The 13,840-nt window shown below is 43.6% G+C and overlaps 1 protein-coding gene across 1 annotated transcript in view; it reads left to right on the forward strand.

Moving 5' to 3' along the window:
- The window catches only part of LOC130277412 (calcium-activated chloride channel regulator 1-like), a 67,035-nt gene extending 56,107 nt beyond the window's left edge, over positions 1-10,928 (forward strand). The window contains exons 10-15 of the mRNA XM_056528083.1: positions 562-668; positions 3,489-3,713; positions 3,801-4,071; positions 5,652-5,816; positions 6,586-6,822; positions 7,497-10,928. Of these exons, the coding sequence (XP_056384058.1) occupies positions 562-668; positions 3,489-3,713; positions 3,801-4,071; positions 5,652-5,816; positions 6,586-6,822; positions 7,497-8,023 (1,532 nt within the window). The 3' untranslated portion in view covers positions 8,024-10,928. The remainder of the gene's footprint in view (positions 1-561; positions 669-3,488; positions 3,714-3,800; positions 4,072-5,651; positions 5,817-6,585; positions 6,823-7,496) is intronic.
- Positions 10,929-13,840: the final 2,912 nt, after the last annotated feature.

Consider the following 13,840-nt stretch of genomic DNA (forward strand, 5'->3'; position numbering starts at 1 on the left):
TTAGAGTAGATGGAAAGGCGTCAGTCACAGGCGGAACCAAGTGCCAACTAGTGTTGGGTGGGAATATTCAAATTTCAAATTTTTATTGCGAATATCGCAAATTTGCAAATATTGCGAATATATTCGCTATATATTTAAAATTACGAATATTGTCTTTTTTCTGCATATGCAAATATTCGCGTATTCCTTCTTTTCACTTGTGGGTCAATTAGAATGATGCAAATACACTTGTCAGAGGTTATCAACAACATCCCCAGCAACCAATAGTAAAGTTGCCCTCCACCTCACTGTTTTCTTCCTCGAATACGCGAATATGCAAATATGTGAATATAACAAATTTGTGAAATTCGCGAATATAGGACAAATATTCATCTATATATTCGTGAAATATCGCAAATTTGAATATGGCCAATGCTGCTCATCACTAGTACCAACATAATGATGGCATTGGAAATACTCTAGCCTTTAGCCAAGAATGCTGGGAGTTGTAGTTTTGCAACAGCTGGAGACTGAATAAACTCTGCCAGACTTATTTTTTGTTCTGTTTTTGATAAATTTAAGGAGGAAAAATGTTCTTCGCCTCAGACAGAAATTATTCGGACCATCTGATTGGAGCTTTTACCGAACTGTTTCCTAAAAACCAAGACACATCGGAAACACTTATAAAGGTGAGATTCCGCAGAACAGTCGGATTCGTTCTATCATTGGTGTCATCTTTTAATTAGATTGAATATGGTCTTCATAAATAGGATCTTTGGTCCTGCAGTGGGCATCACAAGGTGAGAGGACCCCCAGCACTAAATATGACTAATCATACCGAGGGACAAAATACAATATCCTCTATAATTGTACAAGTGGTGGTGCATAATACTTAATTTTTATTAAACATCTCAAAAACACCAACTCAAATGTGTATGTAAGCCCACAACCAATAGAAATGTAATCAACCGGTGAAGACTGGTTTTACCGGACTTGACTATACTAAGTCTAATTATTTATCAGTAAGTAACAAAGATGAAGAGCCGGATATAAGTAAGGTAAATAACTGTACAGTCCTATGTGCTACCAAACAATGCTTCTTCTGACGCGTTTCTACAACAGTTTGTGGTGTAATCAGAGGAGAGCACAAGATGCCTATAACACAACATCAAATGCCCTGTATATCATAGAATAATCAAGAAAAGGATGCAGCTCAGCTCACTCACCACACAGACCAGGTGAATTAGATGTAGGAGATAGCCCAAATTCTGAAGCGCTGGAGCTCGGAGGAAACGGGCCGCCTGCGCATATAGTTCAACAGGGAAACATTCAGGTGTCCAGCTTCACAACAAGTTGACTGTTAAAATTCAAGCTTTAATAGTTCCATTAAAAACAGGGACAATATGTAGGTAAAAACAACCACGCCGACACATTTCGAACTGATATTGAGCTCTTAATCATAGCTCATAGGTGGTGTAAATGAAAGTAGAACATACCAACCCTATAGCACAACACTATGTGATGTTTCGAGAAAAACAATAGTGAACCTAAGTGCTTGTTGGGACTTATAGTCCTCCTTTTAGTCCTCCTATACCTTAATGATGCAATAAAATAAGCCGTGCAATATTACTTGCTATATGCAGCAAAGCACGAACAGGCAAAAACAACCCATAAGATAGATAATCCAATTACGAGAATAACGGTGTTCAAATAACGCAGTTAGGGTTAACATATAACTCAGAAATACCTTTTTCCCCATGTCTGTATTCTCTGTTCCAGAAATAAAATAATGCTCCTTCCGTGGTTCACGGTTTTCCGGCTGCTATATTTCTTCCGCTGGGAGTAACTGCCCCGGCCGGTGGCATCCTCAACCAGCGTGTCCAAAAATACAAAGATCGTATGCATGAGTGATGTCACTTGGGGTGCCTGAATTGGCCAACCCCTTTCGGAAGGAGAAATGCCTTCCTTCATCAAGGATAAGTCTGCACTATGTGATGTTTGTCTCAAACAGAGTGAAATTAGAAGATGGGTCATGGATCCACGGAGGGTGTGTCTAGTGAATATAGGTGAAGTTGGAGAGAAATCTATTTGCCCACCCAGTTATGGTTTATAGGTCACATTGACCATGATCCATCTTTTAATTTTACTCTGTGTTGTTTCATCTCATAGTGTTGTCGCTTCTTATAGTGTTATTATAGGATGGTGTTGTCCTACTTTCATTGATGCCACTTATATAAGGCATTCAGCACAAGTTGGGCTATAGGTCTCCTGTGCCCTCCCTAGATGACACCACAAACTGTTGTAGAAACGCGTTGTGAGAAGCATTGTTTAGTAGCATGTAGGACTATATATTTATCTACCTTACCTACATCTAGTGCTTAATATCTGTGTTACTCACCTATGAATATTTAGACTTAGTATAGTCAAGTCTTTACTGGTTGATTTAATTGGTCGTGGGCTTATACACAGAACTGATTTGGTGATTTGGCACCTCCCCTTGTACTATTGTAGATAATATTTGATTTTGTCCCTTGGTACGAATAGCCATCTTTTTAATTATAAAGCAATGAACCAAGTCCAAAGCTGTAATTGAGTAGTTAGTTAAACCTTTAGATGTTTTATTATATCATGTTTTATTCTATACACAGGATAGGAAAACAAATGTGACGCGTTTCAGGTGCTCGTACTCATATGAGTTACGGTGCTGTGTGTTTTGCCATTCTGTGTATCTGCCACTTTTAATGGGGTATCCCAGGATTTTTATTTTATTTGATTATGCTACATTGGCTATAAAGTTAGTGTAGTTCACAATATGTCAGAGTCTGTACTTTTGTTTGATGACTGGTCTCGTAATTCTTATGTGATCCTTGCCCTGAGTGTTCATTTTTCGCAGGACACAAAATTAGTTTTCTCAATGCATCGCTAGTCAATGCATCGCTAGTGCATCGCTACAATGCATCGCTAGTCCAGTGTTGGAATGGAGCCTGTCTGTGCATAAATGGGTGGACCAACCACTTGGTGGGACGGAGATCATTCTCCACAGGGATGCAGGGAAGTGAGGTTTCAAGCACAGCACAGCATGAAAGCGAGCCTAGCTGTGCTGCAATAGGTGGAGTGGTTAATGTGTGGGAGGGAGATAAGTCACCTCCCACCCAGAAACAAGGGATCCTGGGGATTGTAGTTGGAGGGAGGGCATAGAAACAGGAAGTAGCCAGTTCACACAAACAAATTAGCAGTACGATGGGGGACACAGGACCTGGCCATTTACCACCAACAAAAGCACAGATCCTTGATAAGCATGTCCATTACTGTCTGACAGGTAATTAGTAAAGTTACCTTATGTTGGAGAACTCCTTTAATAATGGAATCAAGCATTCAAAGTTTTAACTGCATGATTACCGTGCTGGACGTGGTTTATGGCATTATTAAGTGGTGTAGTCCTACTCTGCCCAGGTGAACTGAATCCATTGCCATCCTTTTATTATATTGCTCTGTTTTCTCTGTTGTAGATAACAAGTGTCCAGAGACTTATCCAGGCAGAGGGTCGTCTCTTTGGTTCAGTCATTATGGACAAGACTGTGGGGAATCATACAGTGTTCAGTATTACCTGGCAGGCCGCCGAGCCACCTAATGTCACCATCCAGGACCCCTCAGGATACACTTATACCAATGAAAATCTTGACCACGACTTCAAATCTCAACTATCTTATCTAAAGGTTCCAGGAACCTCACAGGTAAAATGACAGAAAATGAAGCAAAGAGTCAAAAACATTTTTCCTGATCATGGTGTTTATCTGTCCATGTATTTCTTGTATTTGCAGGTTGGCTCTTGGACATATATCATAGAAAACTTCTTAAACATCAGCCAGGTTCTTGGCATTCTGGTGATCTCCAGACCATCCTCATATACTGTGCCCCCTGTGACTATGACCGGTGAAGCCATTGAGGGAACGATCACTTTTCCACAGCCGGTGACTGTCTTTGTGGAACTTAAGCAAGGACATGCAGCAGTGCTGGGAGCGTACGTGACGGCGGTCATTGAACCAGAATCCAGAGATCCCATCATTGTGACACTGAATGATAATGGTGCAGGTGAGGCATCACATTTACTAACATATCACCACCTAAAGAATTTGTTACTGACAGAGGGATTAGATATACAAGGGGAGTAGGCATTGTGCTCATCTAAGCTGGCCAAACATATTAGATGAAAGTTAACCAAGCTAACTAAAATGTCCTCCTAATGTGCACGATGGTTTCCTTACTCTTTCAAAACCTAAAGAAATCAGATCAATACATTTTTATTTTATTATTATTATTTTTAAATATCTTTGTTTTAAATAACTAATTCTAGTATATTATTAGATGTTTATGGTCACCATTGCAGACATTTTCCTTGTTTCATTATATGTAATATAACTCGTTGTAGATAATAAGCTCTTGCAGGCAGGGACTTCACTCCTCTTATTTGAATAACTGTTGTGCAATTTTGTAATGTCTGATGTCTGTCCTTACATGTACCCTAAGAGTTGTAAAGTGCTGTGGAATGTGCTCACAATATATACATAAATCTTCTATATTACAGTACAAGCTTCTTCTTTTTTCTTTTTATTCTTTCTTCATCTTCCTACTACCCTTTTCCTCCTTCTCTTCTTCCTTTCCTTTCTTCTTTTTCCTCTTCTCTTCCTCCCTTCTTTTTCCTCTTTCTCTCCTACCTTCTTTCGTCTCCTCTTCCTCTTCTTTATTATTTTTTATCCTCCTCCACTCCTTCCTTCTTTTTGATCCGCCTTTCCTTTACTTCTTTTTTCTCCTCCTCCATTTTATTATTTTTCTCCTCCTCTTCTTGTTCCTTCCTATTTCCTCCTCCTCCTCCTCTTTTTTCTTCTTTTCCCTACTCCTTATTTTTTCCTCCTTCTCTTCCTTCTTTTTGATCTTCATCTCCTTTATTTATCTTTTCTCCTTCCTCTCTTCCTTCTTTTCCATCCCTCTCTACTTACTTCTTTTTTCTCCTCCTCCAATTGATTCTTTTCATCCTCCTCCTCTTCTTGTTCCTTCTTTTTCCTCCTCCTCCTCCTCCTCTTCTTTCGTCTTTTACTTCCCTCCACACTCCTCTTTTTTCTTCTCCTCCTAATTTTTTCTTCTTTCTCCTATCCTCTTCTTCCTTCTTTTTTTTCTCCTCCTCCTCTTCTTCCTTCTTTTGTCTCCTTCTCTTTCTTTCTTGCCGTTTCTTCTTTAATTTTCTTCATAAAATAGATTTAAAATAGCTTTTAGTCAAAAAATATGTTACCTTTTGGCTCTTGGATGGATCAGTCAACACAGCCCTTTTCTCTCCTGTCCTGAACCAATCTTAGCTGACATTTTCACATGCAAAGTTTATTTTATTTGATGGCAAAGATGTCAGCTTAGTTTTGCATTTTGAAGAGTAGAGAGAGGGGCTGCAGACTGAGAGCTTGTCTATGGCATGAAAGGCGCCCAGCAGCTTGTATTGTACTGTAAGTCATACCAGCTGCAGAAGGTTCAAAATTTCTAAATTAAAGCAATTGTTAATATGTTTTAGTTAATACAATACAATTTTATAATCTACTTAGGTGTTCATAGCCTTTGGTGTATAACCATATTGCAGAAGATATTGCGCTTTTAGTATGACCCTTTTATACTTATATGCATTCTAGGTGCTGACACTGTCAAGGATGATGGCATATATTCCAGATATGTATTTTGGTTCCCTACAAATGGCAGATATGCAGTGAATATTGTTGCTTCATGGACAAATACTACTTTACTGGGGCATGCACTAAACAACCGAGCCATGTATGTTCCGGGATACATAGAAAATGGTAAGCGTTGAATGCTGTGATGTGGTTTCCAGTGGTTTGAAGCGATGTTTCAAAACCTGTGCAAAGATCAATGTTTCTGCCTTACTTTTTAAAAGGATCTGACACCCTAAGGGTATGTTCACACGGCAGAATTTATGCAGAATGTCCGCATGGAATATTTCGCAGGGATATTCTGCTGCAGCAGGGTCTCAATGATTTCAATGGGATTCTGCTGCACTTTTCACAATCCAGAATTTCCACACCAGATGTTTTTGCAGCGGAAATTCCGATCCGGCGTCCGCAAACAGGATAGTCATGTCTATTCTTTTGGAAGATTCCACACTCTGCACATTTTCCACCAAATAAACATGGCCTTATATGGCTGCATCAGAGGACTTCTGATCCAATCACTCTACATCTAGAGGAAAAAAGGTTTCACCATCAACACAGACAGAGATTCCTGTAAGAGCAGTGAGACTATGGAACTCTCTGTCACATGATGTTGTGATGTCGGACTCAATAAATAAGTTCAAGGGGGCCTAGGTTTTTTTTTTTTTAAATATAATATGACCGGTTATGGATACTAGATTTATGCCATATTGCCATGATGCCATATTGGAGTCGGAAGGGAATTTTTCCTTTGTTCTGGAGCAATTGGCATTAGCCTCATGTTTTTTTTTTTTTGCCTTCCTCTGGATCAACATAGTAGGGTTCTATGTGGAACTCGATGGACTCTGTTTTTTTTTCAACCTTACAAACTATTTTACTATGTTACCTGTGTTTATTGCAGGCACCATCAATATGAATCCTCCTAAACCATTGTTCAGTAGTGAAGGACTGAGCTTCAATGAACCATTCAGCAGAATTCACTTTCTTGGGAGTTTTACCGTAACTGATGTCCCAGAGAACACAGAGGAGGAGGACGTTTTTCCTCCATGTAAAATATTCGACCTTGAGGCAAGACTGGAGAATGACCACGTGGTGCTATCCTGGACAGCACCAGGGGATGATTATGACCAAGGATCTGGTAGGTTTTCCTTGATATGACAATTGTCTGGTAACTAGTGTTGGTCTCCTGCCTGATCTGCATAGATTGGTGCAGAGAGATGCAGCTAATGCTGGGCAGTACAGTTGTCCAGGCAACCGTATGACACCCAGCAAGTTCTGTGCATGAGTCCCATTCATCAGGAATGGGCTCTTGTAAGGAATTTGCTGAACCTCATACAGTTTCCTTGGTTATTCTGAATTTGAAAAGGGGAGAAAGCTTCCAAGCACCTCTGGCGGCAGCTTATCTCCCCCTCCAAGAACAAAAAGATTGGGTATGAAAGCCAGACCATCACATTCACCTGGAAATGTGGAGCTTGTGGAGTAAGGTGGGGCTGTGATCTGGGTGTATTGGGTGAAAATGGTGTTTTTGGCCTTCCATAGACTTGCATAGCGGGGGCTGGGGGTGACGTCACACGGGGGCGGAGTCGTGACGTCATGATACTCCGGCCCCGTGGTTGTCACCTGATCATAGATTTGTGAGCTGGCACCGCGGCATGCAGCTCAAACAGGTGCGTGGTGAATACAAGATTGCGGGACCCCCATGGTGAGACATCTTATCCCCTATCCTTTGTATAGGGGATAAGATGTCTCAGGGCCGGAGTACCCCTTTAAATGACGTTAATGGATGTAAAAATATTTTCTGTTCCCCATCAGCGTCCAGCTATGACATCAGGATCGGCAGTAATCCATTGGAGTTACAACGAGAATTTTCCAAGGCCTTGTCCATCAATGCTTCATCTCTCCAACCGAAGAACGGCGGCAGCGTGGAAACCTTCACATTCAGACTTCACAACGTGACGACCGGCAGCGGCATCATCACTTACATCGCAATCCGCTCGGTTGACAAAACCTTGCGACAATCGGAAATATCCAACGTGGTTCACGTGACGAGGCGCGCGCTCCAGGAAGAAGACATCAACTTCTCTTATGCATCGTCTGTCGCTAACGTTAATACCACGACCGCCATTGTTGTCTGTGTGACTGTATTTTCTCTATGTCTTATATTTGGCGCCGGCCTGTACTGCTGGAGGAAACACTTTGTGCGGGACTCGTATAGACCAATTCAGGAAACCAAAACCACTAGTGGGAGACATGATGAAGAACTGCCATTGGGTGCGAGGTCCAAAGATGATATTCCAGACGATACTATAATTATTCTAGAGGAAAGAGCAGATTTGTAAATAAAGTTGTATGATATACCGTATTTTTCGCCCTATAGGACGCACCGGCATATAAGACGCACCCAATTTTAAAGGTTACAAAATCTAGAAAAAAAAAGATTCTGAACCCAACAGTGATCTTCAGCCTGCGGACCTCCAGATGTTGCAAAACTACAACTACCAGCATGCCCGGGCTGTCCGGGCTTGCTGGGAGTTGTAGTTTTGCAACATCTGGAGGTCCTCGCGGTACTCGGGTGTCCCCGCATCGGTACTCGCGTGTCCCCGCCGCTCCGGACCCATCACCGCTGCCCTGGATGTTGCCCTCCATCGCTGTCGCTGCGTCCCCGTGGTGTCCCCGACGCTCCGGACGTCTTCTTCCCCGGGATCCGCGCTCTCCATCGCCGTCATCACATCGCCGCCATCACGTCGCTACGCACGCCGCTCCTATTGGATGACGGGACGGCATGCGCGATGACGTGATGGCGTCGAAGGAGAGCGCCGGCCATGCAGGGGATCCCTACACGGAGCAAACACCGAGGAGGCAGGTAAGGTCCCTCCCGGTGTCCTGTAAGCTGTCCGCGACACCGCGATTTCACAGCGGCGGTCCCGAAACAGCCCGACTGAGCAGCCAGGTTAGTGTCACTTTCACTTCAGACGCGGCGGTCAGCTTTGATCGCCGCATCTGAAGGGTTAATACAGGGCATCACCACGATCGGTGATGTCCTGTATTAGCCACGGGTCCCGGCCGTTGATGGCCGCAGGGACCGCTGCGATAGGTGTGTATTCGCCGTATATGACGCACCAACTTCCCCCCCCCCCCCAGTTTTGGGGAAGAAAAAGTGCGTCTTATATGGCGAAAAATACGGTAAGTGACCGGGGAGGGGCGGCAGACGTTAGATCCCATGTTTTCATAAGCCAGATAGATTTTCGAGAAAGTCTCTGCAGGCAATTCTTACATACTATGCGGGAATCATTTATTTATCAACTGATGCACACCTGCAAAATTGCGCGCACAGTGTTTTTTTTTTTTGCGCATTGATTTGCGCTGAAATTATTATCTTATTTTACGCTTTTTTATGTTGTCTGCGCTGGCTTTGTCATTTTTTTCTTCTGCACTTCCAGGATGTGTGGTTAGCAGGTGCATTGGTTGGTGTGCTGAACTTATCACTTGCATACATTTTTTTTTGCCCGCAAATGAACTCCAGTGACTGTCTGGCGTAGAAATGTGTGTGAGCGTTTCACCCTTTATTTGCACTATCCAGGGGCTTCCTGTTTGCGCAAATTTATGAAGTGATGTCTGCAAATTTTTCCTCCCCCCTGTATGTTCTTCTTTGCCACCATCTCAGTGTTATATACCAACATACAGTACATTTTTCCCTCGACATAAATGTGTCCTGAGACACATCCTTTAATCTTTAGATATTTATTAATGATTCAAATTTCTTCCATTCTAACACATTTATTATTTGTATAAACATTCTTAAATAATGGGCCTCATTTACTAAGAGTGTCCAGTTTTTACTAGTGGGAAATGTTGCTCCAGACTTGCAGGATTCCGCTCTATTTACTATGGGGAAAAGTCAGGAAAATTTTCTCACCATCTTTTTCTAGGTGGAAATTTCCAGCCATTTATCCACAGGATTTTCTGTGAATTCAATAGTAAATAGGTCCGGTTGTGAAACAACGCCCCTTTTTGGCCCGGCCATAACAACTTGCAACAGACCACGCCCCCTTTTCAGCTTTTCACAATGCAATGTCGGGTTTGTCGTTTTTTCTTGGCGCACACTGGCGCAGACATGTTGCAGACACTCTGCGCCAAAATAACTTGATAAAAAACTGGTCGGTTTCAGCTTAGTAAATGAGGCCCAATATGTGTATATTGTGCTTATCTCGCTTTCTGTGTAATTCATATTTCTACGAATGTTTACTACATTTCCCTGAAATAGAATATCCTGTAATTCTTACGCCCCAGAGATCCTCAATTACCCTCTGCTTAGCAAAACTAGTCTTGTATTATGAGGACATCTAGTGGCCAAAATAATAAATTACACTGACCCTTGTATTCCCCGCTTATAAGCTAAATTCTGTGCTTAGTGAAAAGGTTGACCCTCGTTCCTTTATGTTATTTAATAAAGTATTAATAAAGTGGAAGTCCAGCATTGATCTCTCTACTGTCCTGCAAAGGTGTGTTCGGAAAGACCCAGCACACGCTGGGTGGAAGAGTTGCCGAGGCATATGACGCCCGGTGAGTCCCTGCTGGGCATAATACGGTTACCATGGCAACTGTACAGCCCAGTGTGAGCCGTGTCTCTCCGCACCAATCTTTGCAGAACAGGTGGGAGACCAACATTTGATTAACACTTTGCTAAAGTGTTAAATAGTGCACGGCCCGGCAATCGTCCTTGAAAATTATGTTACATTATTCTACATAACGCTGAGAAGTTACATATTTACTTTTGCACTGATGTAAATACATTTGTGACTTTAAATTGTATTTTAGATACTGTATTGTCCGGCATATAAAACCCAGGAAAATGTTCTCAAAAGTTGGGGGTCCTCTTGTACGGTTGCTGCAGTCGACCAGGATGCCTGGGGTATGGATTATCCATACCCCGGGCGTCCTGGCCGAGATTAATTTACCCTGTCACATTCGGGACATCCCTGTGTCCCGAAAGATCTTTTCGGGACACAAGGATGTCCCTGTTACCTTTCTGCGGCCCCGCGTTAACTTTAAAAACGCAGGGGTTGCCGGGAGGTAGTGCACGCAGGGACGTCACTGACGTCCCTTGCGTGCGCCCATAGAAACAGATCAGAGTGAAGCGGGGCAGCGAGGAGGCGGATGCGCGCATGGTAAGTTACCAGCGGCACGTCATCTTCGGTGCACCGACCACCGCTCTTCTGGTCCCAAGACCTACTGCTAATGTGGGGGTTAACTATACTGCCAACCTAATGTGGGGGGGGGGGGGAACTATGCTGTCAACCTAATGTGGGGGGGAACTATGCTGTCAACCTAATGTGGGGGGGGAACTATGCTGCCAACCTAATGTGGGGGAACTATACTGCCAACCTAATGTGGGGGAACTATACTGCCAGCCTAATGTGGGGGAACTATACTGCCAACCTAATGTGGGGGAACTATACTGCCAACCTAATGTGGGGGAACTATACTGCCAGCCTAATGTGGGGGAACTATACTGCCAACCTAATGTGGGGGAACTATACTGCCAACCTAATGTGGGGGAACTATACTGCCAACCTAATGTGGGGGGGGGGGGGAACTATGCTGACAACCTAATGTGGGGGAAATATACTGCCAACCTAATGTGGGGGAACTATACTGCCAGCCTAATGTGGGGGGGGGGGGGGGGGAACTATGCTGTCAACCTAATGTGGGGGGGAACTATGCTGTCAACCTAATGTGGGGGGGGAACTATGCTGCCAACCTAATGTGGGGGAACTATACTGCCAACCTAATGTGGGGGAACTATACTGCCAGCCTAATGTGGGGGAACTATACTGCCAACCTAATGTGGGGGAACTATACTGCCAACCTAATGTGGGGGAACTATACTGCCAACCTAATGTGGGGGGGGGGGGGAACTATGCTGACAACCTAATGTGGGGGAAATATACTGCCAACCTAATGTGGGGGAACTATACTGCCAGCCTAATGTGGGGGAACTATACTGCTAACCTAATGTGGGGGAACTATACTGCCAACCTAATGTGGGGGAACTATACTGAGTGACAACCTAATGTGGGGGAACTATACTGACATCCTAATGTGGGGGAACTATAATGACAACCTAATGTGGAGGAACTATACTGACAACCTAATGTGGGGAAACTATGCACACAACCTAATGTGGGGGAACTATACTGACAACCTAATGTGGGGGAACTATACAGACAACCTAATGTGGGGGAACTGTACTGCCAACCTAATGTGGGGGAACTATACTGCCAAACTAATGTGGGGGAACTATACTGACAACCTAATGTGGGGGAACTATACTGACAACCTAATGTGGGGGAACTATACTGACAACCTAATGTGGGGGAACTATGCTGACAACCTAATGTGGGGGAACTATGCTGACAGCCTAATGTGGGGGGAACAATTGCGCATGTGCGAGATCTGAGAGGCAGAGAAGGAGGTACGGTAATGGGATAAAAGGGCGGGCCAGAAGGGTGAAAGAGACATGTACCGCTCTGATAGTCTTGGAGACAGGGAGGGCTAGGCAGGCAGGGCAAGCTGACCAATCCAAGAAGGCTATGTATACAACAACCAGCCAATCACTGGTAAGGTACCGTGCATGGCAGTATAGGGGTAGCCTTATACAGCGAGTATATCCCAAACTCTATATTTCAACTATAAAAGTTGGGGGTCGTCTTATACGCCCAGTCGTCTTATATGTCGGAAAATACAGTATTTGATAGATACAAAGAGCCATCAGCGCTTCAACTTACAGTTGACTCATGATAGTGGCAGTTCTTTTGAATGTGTATACAAATGAATATGCATATGGACTATGACCTGAGGAAGTGTGCAGATTAGAAGGCCTGAAACGTGTTGTCATTTTTATTGTTCAATTTATTTTACTTGTGCAATGAACCAAGTTTAAAAAAACGTTTTAACGTTTCCTGTGTCTTAATTCAAACAAAAGCAGTCTAAGGCTATGTTCAGATCTGTACCGGAGGCTCTGTTCAGAGGCCTACTTCGCAGATTCTGTTCAGGACCAGGAGCTGGACTGTTCATCACACAACAGACACCGATGGATCCCATGAGACTTCATTGACTTTAATAGGGTCTGCTAGGTTTGTGTCTAGTCTTTGTCAATTTTACTGGATTATAAAAGGACAAAATACTGAAATTCATGTGCTATCCATTCCTGTATTTAGCCGGTTGTCCATGGGGCCCAAGCTCTAGTCTCTTCTGTCCATTTCTGTATTTAGCCGGTTGTCCATGGGGCCCAAGCTCTAGTCTCTTCTGTCCATTTCTGTATTTAGCCGGTTGTCCATGGGGCCCAAGCTCTAGTCTCTTCTGTCCATTCCTGTATTTAGCCGGTTGTCCATGGGGCCCAAGCTCTAGTCTCTTCTGTCCATTCCTGTATTTAGCCGGTTGTCCATGGGGCCCAAGCTCTAGTCTCTGCTATCCATTACTGTATTTAGCCAGTTGTCCATGGGGCCCAAGCTCTAGTATCTTCTATCCATTCCTGTATTTAGTCAGTTGTCCATGGGGCCCAAGCTCTAGTATCTGCTATTCATTCCTGTATTTAGCCAGTTGTCCAGGGGGACCAAGCTCTAGTCTCTGCTATCCATTCCTGTATTTAGCCGGGTGTCCATGGGGCCCAAGCTCTAGTCTCCGTTGCGTCCACCCACCTTGAGGGCCATGTTGATACACTCACCAGAACACTGGAAGATCTCCACCAGCAGCTAGAATACATGGCTGCCCAACTCCATCAGCATGATGACCCTGCGCCACTGCCTCCCAGCCATTCAATATGCAGTTTTCCAAACACAGAACCCAGCAGTGATCATGACAAACATGGGGCTTCTTCTAGAAGTAAAGGCAAAGCTTCTGAGAACCTTGGGGTGATGTTTTCATTTTCCCTCATGAAATTAATGTGGCTCTTTTATGCCATGACATTCATAAGTTTGGTTTTTCCTTATTATTTTGTTAAATTTGTTAACAATTGGTAGGAGAGAAAAACTGTTGGTGGCGGCGCCTGATTTTTTTTGTGACTGCCTGAGAGAGCAATTTAGGAACAGCCACTTGCGCGAGAGTGAGTAATGGAGTGATTGAAGGTACAGGAATGAATCCGACGCTGGACAAGT

Source organism: Hyla sarda, chromosome 6 (assembly GCF_029499605.1).
Source record: "Hyla sarda isolate aHylSar1 chromosome 6, aHylSar1.hap1, whole genome shotgun sequence".
Lineage (NCBI taxonomy): Eukaryota > Metazoa > Chordata > Amphibia > Anura > Hylidae > Hyla > Hyla sarda.